This window comes from Python bivittatus, unplaced genomic scaffold, assembly GCF_059951505.1.
Source record: "Python bivittatus isolate LINGU-HERP-01145 unplaced genomic scaffold, Pbiv_v1 ctg000340_np1212, whole genome shotgun sequence".
Classification (NCBI taxonomy): domain Eukaryota; kingdom Metazoa; phylum Chordata; class Lepidosauria; order Squamata; family Pythonidae; genus Python; species Python bivittatus.
Genome location: NW_028277056.1, coordinates 30,924,900 through 30,939,606, shown reverse-complemented (window position 1 = coordinate 30,939,606; position 14,707 = coordinate 30,924,900). Strand labels below are relative to the sequence as shown.

Genomic DNA, 14,707 nt, shown 5'->3' with positions numbered 1-14,707 from the left:
CAAGCAAAGTCGATGGGGAAGCCAGCAGGAAGTCAGAAGTCATGGTCACGTGAGGTCCTCGCTTAATGACCCACTCAGCCCTCATTTAACAATGGCAACTGGGACTGCTGGAAGTGTGTCGCTAAGTGACATGGCCACATGTTTTTTCAACTTACAACTGCATTGCTTAACAATGGAGTTTCCTGTCCCAATTAGTATTTTTATACGAGGACTACAGGTAGTCCTTGTTTAGCTACTGCCCCATTTAGCAACCATTCACAGTTACAACTGTAATGAAAAAGTAACTTTATAACCAATCCTCACATTTATGATCTTTGCAGGTCTGTAAAACAAAGGAAAGCTGAAGTAAGATCATAAGAACAATTGCAGTTTCACTAGCAGCCACTTCACTTAACAAGTTGCTGGTCACTAAACAAGGGCTATCTGTACCTGTACTGTTAGGCATTATTCTACAATAATATTTCAGTTTTCTGACATTCTCTTTTTAGTCACAGTGGCACACAAAATTTTAGACACTCTTGGTCAAAGTGTATGTTTCAATGGATCCTTAAGCAACAAAGGCAAATACAACCTCTGCATGGTACTAAATTAAATATGACATTGTTATGCAAAATTGAATGTACATATGTACTCTTTATGCACAGTTGTTTACAAATTCAAATAAGAACATAGTGAAAATGGCAGGTGCTATGTTTGGACATCCTTTTAGTCAGTACTTGAGAATACTTCTATGGCAGAAATACCAGCTTCCAAACATTCTGTGTAGATAATTTCTTGCTTTTGGAATATTTTCCCTTTCTTCCTTGCAGAACTCTTCTGGCTCTCTGATATTTTTAGGTCTCCTTGCATGCCTTGTATGTTGGAGATCTCCCAGTGTTGATTTGGAAGTATGTTTATGTTTGTTCTTATGATGAAATAACCAATCTGTTTTTCAGCTTCAATTTCTTCACTGACTGTGGAACATCAGCTTCTGGGATATGTTGTAATTGAGTTCAGTCTTTTCTTCCTTCCACCTGCACAATATTTTCTGTGCCACTGGCTGCCACACAACCCCAAGCATAACAGGGTGACTTCCTCCCTCATATGTGTGGTGGAATGCAGAGAGAGTGTTTGTGAAATAATGCAAAAATCATTAGTAGATAAAAAAGAAAGTAAATGGCATTTCAGCCTGAAAAAGGAGGGAGCATGAGAAAGAGACTCAAAATAACCACACCTTGATTCTGTATGGTATAACAGAGCACAAAAGGAAACTCTGGCAGGGTTGTAAGATTTTGTTATTATACCTTACAACAATCCTAATAAAGTAGAGTTCCAATAGTCCTTTTTTTTTTTATCCACACTCAATCGTTACTGATTCTGCAGTGACTGCCTGGACGAGTCCCTGCAGTTTTCAAGGCAAGGTGTTTCGGAATTGGTTTGCCAGTGCCTCCTTCCTAGAGCAGAGCCCAGCTGGCGAGCGCAGGAGGCGGGGTTTCCATTGCTTCACGCCTTTTTGGGGCGTGCGCAGCTTCTGCGTTACCGGCAACTGCTCCCATCTCCTTTGCAAGGCACCGCCAGCATTTTTCCTCCCACCAGGGTGAGAGTACCCATTTATCTACTCACGTAACTTTTCAAGCTGCTGAGTTGACAGGAGCTGGGGAGGAAGCAGGAGCTCACTCTGCTGCGAAGAGCTGGGCTCGAACCGCTGAAGTATCGACCATTTCTGGCCAGCAACTTTCAGTGTCATTAAGCCACTGTGCCACCGCGTCCCCATGGTGGTGTCTATTTCCTGACCTATAGTCCTGGTGGTGTCTATTTCCTGACCTGGCCTACCTTGAAGAGCTGACAAAGTATTGTTTTCTTCCAATGCTTCTTTTTCCTCCAAATGTATTTTGTATGGGTGTGGCTGAACATTTCAGTTTTTGTTTCATCTGTAGCCAAAGCATTTTGTTCCCAAGTGCTTTAGCCTTAGCAAGGTTTTCTTCTGCATGTTTTAGACAATGACTTTTGTGATGACATCAGAGAAAATGTTTCCTTCTGATAGCTGTCCCATGCAAATCACTATTGTATAAGGTCTGTGGACAGTAGTCAGCTAAACCTCGCAGAAGGGCGTTTGAGGTGATTTGTGGGTTCTGTTTTGCAGATCTGACCAGTTTTCAGGAAGTACTAGCAACGTTTTTTTTTTCCATCTTCCGGATTTTGCCTTGACTTTGATACTTCCATTTAATTTCCATCCCTTAACAATGTTTCTCGCAGTTGGAATTGGTAGTTGGAAGCATTTAGATCTTCCCCTGCTTTTTAAGAGTGAATGATCTCCATTTTCAGCTGAACTCTGGTAAGACGGAGTGGCTGTGGGTTAATGGCTCCTCTGTATCTGGGACTTTGTCATCGTTAGTGCTGGATGGGATAGCACTGCCCCAGACAGATCCAGTGCGTAATCTGGGGGTCCTCCTGGACTCACGGCTCCTGCTCAAAGAAGTCCCCATTGGGGGGAGATGGGCAGGGGACAAATTTAATAAATAATAATAATAATAACAATAATAATAATTTTCAAATGCTCAGACAGCTGCTTAGAGGAGTCCATGGTTGTTGAAGGTACTACAACAGTCACAACCTATGAAGTTAGAATGGTCAGAATATTTGTTCACCTACTGAACTGATTTCACCTGACTAATTGAAAACCTAATGGGCCTATCATGTTTTGGGCATTATTGACAGTTTTACAGTCAAAACGAACAAAAGAGAAAGAGCAATATATCAACTGAAAATGCATCCAAACTTTCTCATGCCATATTTACTTACAAGTTTTCTTATTTTGGATCTATAAACAACTGTACAAGTGTAGTAAGTATGCATTCAAATTTAAGTAAAGATTCACCACATACAAAATTCTATAGGCTTTGGGATTTATTGAAACATACAATTTGTCCTCAAGCACCTAAACTTCTGTGTACAACTGTAAATATGCATATCTTTCTAAATGAGTATGATAAAATGCCTAACAGACTCTGGGAACATGGACAGGGGAGCAAGATCATTACTGGAGGGAGTGAACTGTTACAGAAAAGATCCCTTAGTCGGGGGGGGGGACATGAGGAGCAGTAAGTCTGCCTTAGGTATAAGCTGATCTGGAGAATTGCTTTGGCAGATTTTCAAGATTTTGTTACATTACCTTATTAGCAATAAATTTTATTCCAGAAATCCAAATTGTTCTTGTTTCCTGAGTTTTCCAGCTTCAAAAGGCTTGACTTCAACCTTGATAGCCTGTCAGATTTCCAGATCAACATTAGCGATAATGTAAGGCAATTAAGATGGAGTTGCTCCCTTATATTTTCTGCATCCCTGGAAGTAAGGTTTTTTTTTTTTTTAAATAATGGGTCTAACTCATTCCTCTAATGGTCTTCCTTCCTCCTCCGTATTCCTAGGGCTGTTAGACATTCCTGCACAATCAAACAGTATAGGGACAGCATACAAAAAGAGAAAAGGGGAATTTGTAATGAAATTGGAATTATATACTGGCCTGTAACTCCCCCTCTAGCACACTCAGAAGAAATAAAAGATCATCTCGAGAAAGGTCTTCACCCTTCTTGGAATAGTTTTTTTGTTTCTTGTTTAATTCAGGACTTGTTAGGATAGTGTCTGTTTCTGCTGCATAATTTCTTTTCGTTTGTCTCCTTTTCATCATCTTTTCCTCTCAATCTTCCATACAGATGTCATTTACCGTCTGTTGACAGTGTTTTAATTTGGAAGTACTTTCTTTGTTGTTATTTCCAGGATGCATTTTCAAATACCTGGTGGAGGAAGATGAAAAAGAAAATGTAAAGATACAGAAAAATGTATATAGCCACTTCAAGGAATCAGTTTGGCATGTGGGCTTATAGATCCACATACATTATCTGAATAAATTTGCTAAAAATGCTCACATTTATGCCACAGAATCTTTCAGCAATGGCAGTCACCCATAGGAAGCTAGAAGCTTTCTTACAGAACCTTACTCCATCTATTACAGAGATGCCTAAAGACTGCTAGTAGCTCTCCATGGTTTCAGATGGGTTTTTCTCAGCCCTTCAAATGAGAATCATTTGTACATATAATATGAAGCCTGCCACTGAATTATCGTTTTTCCCCACCTAATGTTGGTGCCCCACCTTTTGGAATGTAACACTGATAAGATTATCACTACAGCCTATAATAAATCTATGCAATGCAATTTCTATGCAGATGTACTTAAAAATAAGATCTACTATATTCAGGAAGCATTGTTCATTGTACTATATGTGTATCTTGGGTGTGGAGACACAGTCTTTTGAATTTATCATAGCCATCTGTTCATAATGCCACCATTTTATATCTCATTTCTTTTCTTTTCTTTTTTTTAAAAACCTCAGTTTTCTACTCTGACTTGACAAGTCCACAATGGCGTTAATGCCAATTTGTTGGTTGGTTGGTTTTTAAAGAGTGACACCATAATAAGATATGAAAAAAAACCAAACCCTCAAATGTGACATAAAAGAAGCCATATAGAATGAGATCAAATGCTAGCTGAAATAAAGATACTTATAATCTAGTTTCTCTTTTTTATTATGTGTGAAATAAAAAGGTATTTGAATCTATGGTAGGTAATCATGCTGTGTGGGTGTTTTGAGAATTGTCTAATTCTAAGAAGCAATACTATGTCATTACATAATACTAAATGACTTTAACTGATTTCAGGAAGCGAAGCTACATCCATCTAAGAAGGGAGATACAAGGGCATCCCGTCTGGGGTAGGGTTTTGCCTGTGCAGTGAAGGGGCCATTGAAACTGTAAAGGATTATTTATTATGTTGCCAGTTTTACACTGGCACATGTTCAGAGATGCTAAGCCCAAACCTAAATAAATATCCTTGTCATTTTTACCAGTTGTTTACAATTTTTACTTTCAAATACACATGATTCTGTTACTCTAAGTGTAGCCAAATTGTGTTGTGTCATATGTAAAATGCACAGCTGACTGTTAGGATTATGTTAATAGGCAATACTAGCTCAATGCAGATAGGCAGAGAAGAAGTGAAGTAGTAACAGACTATCTTCATAGCTCAAAAATCTGTAGGAATTATGACTGACCATGAAACAAAGAAAAGTCTGCTGTATGACAATCTATACAAAACATTTTAAGAGACATAACACTGCCAACAAAGGTTCATACTGTCAAGGCCACGGTATTCCCAGTTGTAATATAGGTGTTGGAGCATCAGAATGGCTAAATGAAGAAAAATGGATGCCTTTGTAGTACTGGAGAAGATTGTGGAGAGTGCTTTGGTAGCAAGAAGAACAGATCATTTAGTACTAGATGAAATAAAAGGTATCACTGGAAGCACTAATAATGAAGCTAATGAAGCTAATGCTTAAATATTTTGGGCACATAATACAATAGCAGATCTTTGGAGCAGACTCTGATTCTCTGGAAAATTAAAGGCTTTTAATTAAAATTTTAATTAAAACATTAAAAATAAAAAGATGTTGGCAGAAGTCAAGAAGGCTAGATACTATAACTGGAATTTCAAGCAAGCTGAACTCAAACTGAACTAAAACTTAATGACAACCCTGGTGAACTGTTTGACATAATGTTACAATAGAAACAACTCAATGAACAACATTTTTCAGTTCCATCCCATTTTAATGAAATGTACATTCTTATTCTCTGTTAAGATTTGTCTAATATAATACAACTCTGGAAGCTTAACTATATCCCACAGTAATACTATTGCATAGAACCTATAAAATAGTTTACGGTCTTAGTCAGAACTTTAGTATTTACTGAGTTTTTCTCAAGACAATTAAGAAGAGAATCTCTTGAAATTAAATAGGCCACCTGCTCAAGACGTAATTCTTTTGAGAGCTGAACCTTTGTATGGAAATGCAGAAATAGTTTGTCAAACATGTAGCTGCTTTCTGAAGTGCTTAATCTGGATCTTCCTTCCCCTAACTGGCAGTTATACAGTACAAGCATTTTGTGATTGGTGTAATGAGTAAAAACCTCTATGATTTAGTAGAGGCTTCATTTATAAATAAAACAAAAAATTTTAAAAAATCAGAATTCATAAAGTGATAATCGCCATTATGCTTTATACCATAATGGAAATCAGTGTCATTCTTTGATTATTCGCTGATGTCAAGTTGCCTGCATTTGGACTTTTCCTAGAACAGCCTTTGCTCTGTATAGAGCAGAATTGGATGATATGGTCACATAACATACGAAGTTTAAATATAGTTAGTAATTTATTTTATCCACTCTGTATGTGCTCACCTATAGGTTAAGATCTTTTGAGGCCATTCTTTGGCTTCATTGTTATCCAAAGTGAAGTAAATGTTTACCAAAAGCAAATGCTAACATGAGTATTTTAAGTTATGAAATGCTCTTCCTCTGAGAAGCCTACCTGGAGTTTACTTTGCCATTGTCTTAGAAACAAGTAAACCCTTTCATTATTTCTCAAGCCTTTATGTCAAAGCTAAGATCTTGCAACTATTTGTGTCTGTATTTTATGTTGATCCCAATTAAGTTTTAAGGCTGAGGTCTTTCATTCTTAAAATTAGGGTTTTTTCAGATATAATGCTTATACAACCCTCCAGGTCTTATGCTCCTTCATCTTCTTCCTGTAAGGATTCCTTCCCAATTTTCATTATATGAGACAAAGTACACTTGCAAATGAGTGATTGGCCCTGGTTTGGAAAGAAATGGAAAGCAAGCAGGGATCAAGTTTGCCTCAAATCAGGAAGAGAGATGAAATTGCTGAATTCAAAGGAGGAGGATTGAGAAGAGGATAGCACTGGAGTTTAAGTGAAAAGCCAGGCTCATTTTTTAAAACAAGACTCTGATTTAGCATTGCATCTGAACTATTTATTACTATTTAAACCAAACACATGAGCTCTTTGTTCTCAATCATATTATCAGACTGACACCTGTCCTGACTGAACTGCAGATATCGTAGAAGTAGGCTCAGAGTACATCATGAGAAATGCCAGGCTGGAAGAATCACAAGCCGGAATTAAGATTGCAGGGAGAAACATCAACAACCTCAGATATGCAGATGATACCACCCTAATGGCAGAAAGTGAAGAAGAACTAAAGAGCCTCTTGATGAGGGTGAAAGAGGAGAGTGCGAAAGCTGGCTTGAAACTCAACATTAAAAAAACTAAGATCATGGCATCTGGACCCATCAATTCCTGGCAAAGAGAAGGGGTAGAAATGGAAGCAGTAACAGACTTCATTTATTTGGGCTCCAAGATCACCACAGATGGAGACTGCAGCCATGAAATTAAAAGACACTTGCTCCTTGGGAGGAAAGCTATGTCAAACCTAGATAGCATATTAAAAAGCAGAGATGTCACCTTGCCAACAAAGATCCGCATAGTCAAAGCTATGGTTTTTCCAGTAGTAATGTATGGCTGTGAGAGCTGGACCATAAAGAAGACTGAGTGCCAAAGAATTGATGCCTTTGAACTGTGGTGCTGGAGAAGACTCTTAAGAGTCCCCTGGACTGCTAGGAGGTCAAACCAGTCAATCTTAAAGGAAATCAACCCTGATTGCTCATTGGAAGGATTGATACTGAAGCTCAAGCTCAGATACTTTGGTCACCTAATGTGAAGAGAGGACTCTTTGGAAAAGACCCTGATGCTGGGAAAGATTGAAGGCAAAAGGAGAAGACAATGGCAGAGGATGAGATGGTTAGATAGCATTACTGAAGCAATGAGCATGAAACTGAGCAAACTCAGGGAGGCAGTGAAGGACAGGAAGGCCTGGCGCGATATGGTTCATGGGGTCACGAAGAGTCGGACACGACTTAACGATTGAACAAACGAGGCTCAGCTTTTTTGTCAGACTCTAAAAATAATAATTAATGTTAATTAATAAATAACTAGAATAAAATACAATAAAGGAATACATTAGAAAAATGTAAGAGTTTAAGTTTTCACATATCAATAATAATGAATTACCAGTTAGCCTAAGAGTAGATGAGAATACACATTTTCTTAGATCACAAGGTCTTGGAATTAAGAATTATGATTGATGTGCTTCCTCTGTGTGTCAGAACCGAGTAAAGGGAGTTAGTTAGTCCCCACCAGGCTTGAAACTCACTGAAATCACATTGGACCATCCCTTTCTTTCAGCAAAACTTCCTTACTGTGGTGGTGTTAGAATAAAATGGTATGTGACTCAGGGTGCTATTCTGAGCAATTTGAATGAAAAGATGGGATAAAAATGTATTAAAATAAATAACTGGACAAAGATTCCAGAGGATATTCTGCTATTTCTTAACGAAGTTTATATGAGGCTATAGTTTGGAGAATGAAAACAGCCTTTAGTATGGAGTGGTAAGTTACTCAGTGGGCAGAAAAACAAGGCATTTGGCCATTCTGTAGCTTGTTTACCTCTGTTTGGGCTTGGATTATTTAATGTGTTTTGTTAACATTGTTTGCTCTCTTGGGATCTCTACTAAACAACTAGTGGAACAAATGTAAGCTAATGATTCAGATTCCTGAGGTTCTAGTACAGGAATCATCCTAAGAATAGAAATTGTGGTCAGGTTGCACTCGGCTTTGTGTAAATAACATACTAAGTACTTGTTTGCAGTCATTTGTTGCTGGAACTCATAATATTTAATGTAAGGAAGACATTAGGTATTGTAACTGAGAGCACTGTCCAGATGTAATTGTAATAATGTTTTAATTTTTGAACATTTGGGGAGAAAAAGCCTTAGCAAATGCAATGAAGTATTTATATATAGGCAACCAACAGAGACACACACATTCTTCTTTCTCTCTGTTTTCACTCATACTAATCAAATCAAATAGCAGATGAAACTAAAATCAAATCAAAACCTTTACCCTTTATTGGAAGAATAAGAGTTTCAGTATGGCTGTTCTAAAATTTATAGTCTTATTGCAAATTTAATTAGTTTTAAAATGTAATCATGAAAAAAATTAATGCAGATAGGTTATATAATGAAATAGTAATTTTGTGTATATCTCTAAAAATAAGTTATATCCTGCACAATATTAGATTCCTCTTTGTTCTCCACTCTTAATTATTATGATGCACTAATTTTTATAATTCTGATTCTTTATTTGACAAGTTGCAGCTGCTACAAATCATTATTTCCATTACAAACAGTGATTCTTATTTCCATATGTAAGCAGGAGATCTTATGGTGGATATAAAATTAAGCAATGTCATTGCAATGTAGAAGGACATTTAATATGCATGTGTTTTCAATAGATTGTGGTGACTTGAAGTCCTAAGTTTGTTTCCAAAGCATTTTGTGCAGATATTCTTTTGGCAAGTGTTGTTCAACAGAGATGGCTGTGAAAAATATGTATCTTTCTTCCAGATACAGTATTAGGTGAGGAAATCAGTTCTCTTGATTGTTCAGATATGCTTAAGTCTTGTTTTGGAAAGGAAGTGACCTATCATATAAAAATACATTTTATTTCTTTATTGGTTTCTTTATTTAAAACATTCATTATTTTCAGGCTCAGTACAACCCACCAAACAGAATTGTATTTTCTTTTATAATAGTACCATTTTATGTTTTCTGGTATACGTTATAGTATGTCTCCACTTTGATGTTTTAAATGCAACTTAACATCTGCCAAGTGACTATTGATGTTTGTTTTTTGCTCGCATACATTAATTATGTGATATTAACTAGTAAATTGTCCTGTGTAAGAAGTGACCCTAATTAGAAGTGATCCTAATATGGTCCTAATGGATGTTCAGATTTGGGTTGGTGGGAACAGTAGGTGGGTAAGAAACATGTTTTGTTTGGAGTGGAAGAAGTAATTTTGAAGTTTACATTTTCAGAAATTTCCTTATATTAGACAAGTAGCTTTTTATACCTATACTTTTGAGACAAATTTTAAATACTTTGATATAGGATGGGGGGGGATATGTCTTTCCCTTTTCTGTTAATCACTGTAAAGCTCTATTATAGGAAGTCTAGTAGAATAAAACAGAAATATATGCTATTTCATATGCTGGACTGAGATCCTAGTGGCCACCCATTAATGTGCATAGCAGATTGACTGTCTTTTCCATATGCAAACTCAGTATTTCAGCAGGTATTTGAACTGCTATCCTATTCTAATTGTACCAAATGTAGTTAAGGAAGGGATACTACCAAAGATGGTATTGTCATATGTTAACCCAGAAAATATGTTCATAACTTTCAGCATTAATTAATGAGACAGGATACAACTGGCGGCCAAAACCTTGCTATACCACAACAGTGTGACAGGTGGAAGGATATCAGAGCAAATGGATAGGTGGAATGGTGGCAGATTTATTTTTTGTGTTTGGATATTCTAAGCTGGCTTTGAAGAAAATTATCCTTTTCACTTATCCTGAGGTACAAATCTAGGCTTCTCTTTTTAACTGCTGTAGCAAACAGAAATGTTAGTGAGAAAACCTATGAAAGAGTTGAGAAGATTGAAGTACTTGGAATACTGAATAATGTAGCATTCCACAATTTCCAAGATAAATGTTAGAAATGCTGTTCAAAGATATTGCTAGCATCTTCCATATAAAAATTGTTTTATTTGAGAAAACCACCACAGTTAATACATTTTTCAATGTATGTTATACTAAAAATAAATTTGTATGGTGTTATATCATTGGGATAGGCTGGTAAAATTTATGCTGAATGACATATTTATCAAAAATAAAATGTGGGAATTGCTTTCCAGTTCCTAATTTTTCAACAGGATCTCCAACACAAAAGATTTATTTATGTATTTATTTTCCGAAGGGTGCCAGTAAGCAGAGAGTAAACTGAAAGTCTACCTTTCTACCCCTAAAGCAGAAGGGACTTTAAAAAGGATAAATTTAAGCTGCCTGAAATAAAAATTAACTGCTATAGTTTAAAACTAGGTGGGACTTGATTCCAGATGTCATAATTCTTCATGCATATTAACTGATTTTATGAAACTGGAACAAAGCTGCTTTGAGTTTGAAAGCTACTAGAGAATCAATCTTACTTTGTCAAAATAAAAAAAAAATGGCTACTTATTTCTTAATGCTTATCCAGTTGTCATCAGACTCTTCTTTATCCTTTTCTTTAGTTTTTATCTATTAAGACTCTTGTATTTTTAATTACCATGAAAATTTATACATTTTAGGAGAATGTGTTAGTTGGAAAAGGTACTATCAGATTCCTCCTGATTTTTTTGCTACTAAACATAGCTCCCTTCCTACATTGTATTTTTAAGCGGTTTCTATCAACTTTCACAGGGTTGGGGTTGGCATTTAACATATTTCTAGTTTGGCAATGTAGCTGGACTGCTGGAATTGTAGTTCAACAGTAGTTAGAGGATCAAAGGTTTTCCTGCCAGGGAATTTCAGTTGCAGAAGAGCAGGTTGGATGAGTTAGCAGTGATGCTTGTAGGGTAGGAGTAGGCAGAGTTCATGCCATGAGTTCACCCACATGGCAGCTATCTGGAACCTCTTGCTCATTGAGTCAAGTACAGCTTGAGGCTTCCTTCCAGCAGTCTTGGGGTGGATTTGGCAGATGAGGCACTATACGAAGATGTGCTGCATGGTGAAAACCACATGAGTATCTGCCAACCATCTGATATTTTCCTTCTTCTGCTTTGCTCCCCAGGCCCCTCCCACAATCAGTTCATCAGACACAAGCCACCAAAAGGATGTTTTCAATTAAAGGGACAATAATTCTGAGGCTCAGAAAACCTCAATTGCTTCTTGGCTATGTATACTAGGCAAAGAAGTGCTATCCTATTTTATGGGGCTTTTTTTAACAGTTGTGTTTTATGCAGTTTAAAAAAGGGAAAAGAATCATAGGAAAAACACAGTGATTAAATTATGACATGATATAGGTGCCCTGTCAAAATAGAGTAAATCCTGATTATTTCAATATAAAACACTTTGCATGGAAACATTCCTGCATTCTTGCACAACTGATGTTGTGATAGCCACATTTCCATTACAAAAACCATTCTATAATATTTTCAGCACCAGTGGAAATTTAAAGTGGCCTAAGAATATTTAACTGAAAAAAAGAGTTTAAGACTGGTGCAGTTTACTAAGGCAATTTATCATGTTTTTTAGTCTAACAGAGTTCCTTTTAGACCAAATGTTTTATTGGTAGATATTTTAGATAAGAACCATGGTTCCAAACTATTTGCTGCAGCACCCCAAAGCACCACAGTGAACTCACAGAGCACTGCAGGATAACAAACCAAAGCTCAACATCTATCAGACACCACGCAAACTACAAGCCTAGGGGCGCTGTGAAAAAATTACTAACATTAACAGTGCAATGAACTGAGAAAGTCTGGGATTAGAATCTGTTTGAGAATGTTGTAGATTAAAATCTTCATGAGAAAGGTGTGCTTACTCACATTATTACATTAATCTATCTTTTGAGATAAAGATGAAATAGTGTAAAGCAAGCTGTGTTGGGTAAATAATCTAACCTACCTGTGGGATAAAGTATTTACAACACTTAAGCAAAAATTATAATGGATATTTTAAGTCCAAATTCTTAATCTACCCTTATTTACTGTTATTTCTATAAAATGCCATATATGCAAAGTAGCCTCATGGTTGTTACTTTGTCAGAAATAGCAAAGAGTTAATTTCTTTAAAAATTCTTAACAGCTGGTGTAAACTATCTCTACAAGTCTGGATGACCTCATTTATGTCATATAATCTTAATAGTATCCAAAGAGGTTGCAAGAATGGAACAGGACTAGTAATGTATATGTTGCATGCAAAGATGTCAGAACTAAGCTCTCCCAAAGGGCCACTTATTACAAGAGTAAGTTAATTGAACTTCAGTTGCAATTAAATTGCCACAAAAATGTATTCACCACAGCAGCATTTCTATCCAAAAGGCTGGTGTTCATTATTTTAGTATACAAAATGGCAAATGCCGTGTCATTCTAATATATGCTATATACTAAAATATCAACCATTCACATATAACTTGATTAGATTTATGTCTCCAGTAAAATTAGTTTCTATATTGGCATAAGAATACAAAAATTGTTTATACAACAGGCTTTTCTGTTATGTAGGAGATAATTAAGATCGTAAAAGAACTGGATATGATTTGTTTGTTCATCTTTGGGGGGGGTTTAATCAACGAGAGATTTCTATAATGAACCATTGGAGATTGGAGGATCTCAGTTTCCAAATACATGTGTAAAAATGTTTCAGCAAGCCATTTTCTCAATTTCCCTATTTGCATTATGGTGAATGATAGTGCTGGCTTATTTTGAAAAATACAGCTAGGTAATGTCTATTTATTATGATACTGTTTCCATGCAATAGTAAATATAAAAGAATTAAGATTGTACCAGTGCATGTTCCTTTTCTTTTTCCTACTAAAGCCACAGTTGATTCTATCAAAAGTTTGTTTCATGTTTTATGCCAACTAGGAACTCTAGCTTATTCTTCTCTTAACATGCTATGTTTTGTTCTTGATTTCTCACTCTGATTTGTTAATAGAGAAACAAGACATTGTTTCTGTTTTGAATATAAAAACAAACCATGGTTAAAACTCTCTGAGATGTATTAGTAGTTTCAGCTAGGAGGAGATATGGTCCAAGAAGGAGCAGTTCAGCTGCATAAGCCAGCACATAATACTGGAATGATCACAGTGCGTATTAAATATTTTAACAATTTGAAAATAGTATACAAAAATCACAAAATTGCTAGATTAGCAAATTAGATTTTGAATACAATTTTCAAAATTGTATTTTCAAATACAATTTGAAAATAGTATACAAAAATCACAAAATTGCTAGATTAGCAAATTAGATTTTGTTTCCAAATTAAGAAAAAGAGTTATGAAGGGCACTTCCACTCTTGCAAAGTGGTGTTCTCTAGTAGAATAAGTGATTGCCAGATATCTCTGTTAAAAGTTTACTCCACAATGAATTCATCCCATCATGCCATCTATCTTCCCAGTTCCTTTGTGGAACATAGATTACTTCAGACACCATAAGTTTAATGTGTTTATCACTTATAATGGAATAGCTCTCTAATGAGTGCTCTAAATGTAGCAAGGGATTTTGTGTTAATTTAGTAATTTTTCTAGCATTACTGATGCCAGTCTTTTGCTATAAGAAGCCACTGTTTGCAATTTACAGTGGTACCTTGGTTCACGAACTTAATTCGTTCCATGACTCTGGTCGCGACCCGAATTGGTCCGAACCCGAATCAAATTTTCCCATAAGGTTCAATGTAAATACAGTTAATCCGTTCTGACCCCTCCGAATTTGGTCACGACCCGATTTTGGTCGCGTCCTGAATCAAATTTCCCCATAAGGTTCAATGTAAATACAGTTAATCCGTTCTGACCCCTCCGAATTTGGTCACGACCCGATTTTGGTCGCGTCCTGAATCAAATTTCCCCATAAGGTTCAATGTAATTACGGTTAATCCGTTCTGAACCATATGTATTTTTTTTTTAAAACCGCAAAAATATGAAACAAAATACAGTACGAAGAGAGAGAACGCTAACCTTGCTCGACGCGACTTCTGGAGTGGAGGACAGGAAGGCGGGTGGGGAGGCGGTTATTGCTTGGAGGGAGAGCCCCCTCCCTACAGGAAGCCATGACCACATGTCAGGGAGGGAAAATGGCCACAGATCCTGTTCGTCCCCCGATCCGGCGTTTGCGAATGGAGGCAAAATTTTGCGAACGGAGCTGTTCGTGACCCGAATTGG

At 36.6% G+C, this 14,707-nt stretch overlaps 2 protein-coding genes across 4 annotated transcripts in view; one reads left to right on the top strand and one right to left on the bottom strand.

Annotated features, from left to right (window-relative positions):
* The window catches only part of CMSS1 (cms1 ribosomal small subunit homolog), a 185,186-nt gene that overhangs the window by 79,493 nt on the left and 90,986 nt on the right, over positions 1-14,707 (top strand). The gene's annotated exons all lie outside the window — the stretch shown is intronic.
* FILIP1L (filamin A interacting protein 1 like) overlaps positions 1-14,707 on the bottom strand; it is a 155,892-nt gene that overhangs the window by 74,482 nt on the left and 66,703 nt on the right. For 2 of the 3 annotated variants that reach the window (XM_088140794.1, XM_088140795.1), the window contains exon 2: positions 3,500-3,770. In XM_088140794.1, coding sequence (XP_087996920.1) covers positions 3,500-3,664 — 165 coding nt within the window. In that variant the 5' untranslated portion in view covers positions 3,665-3,770. Of the gene's footprint in view, positions 1-3,499; positions 3,771-14,707 lie in introns of those variants that run through there. The other variant, XM_088140796.1, reaches the window with a different exon arrangement.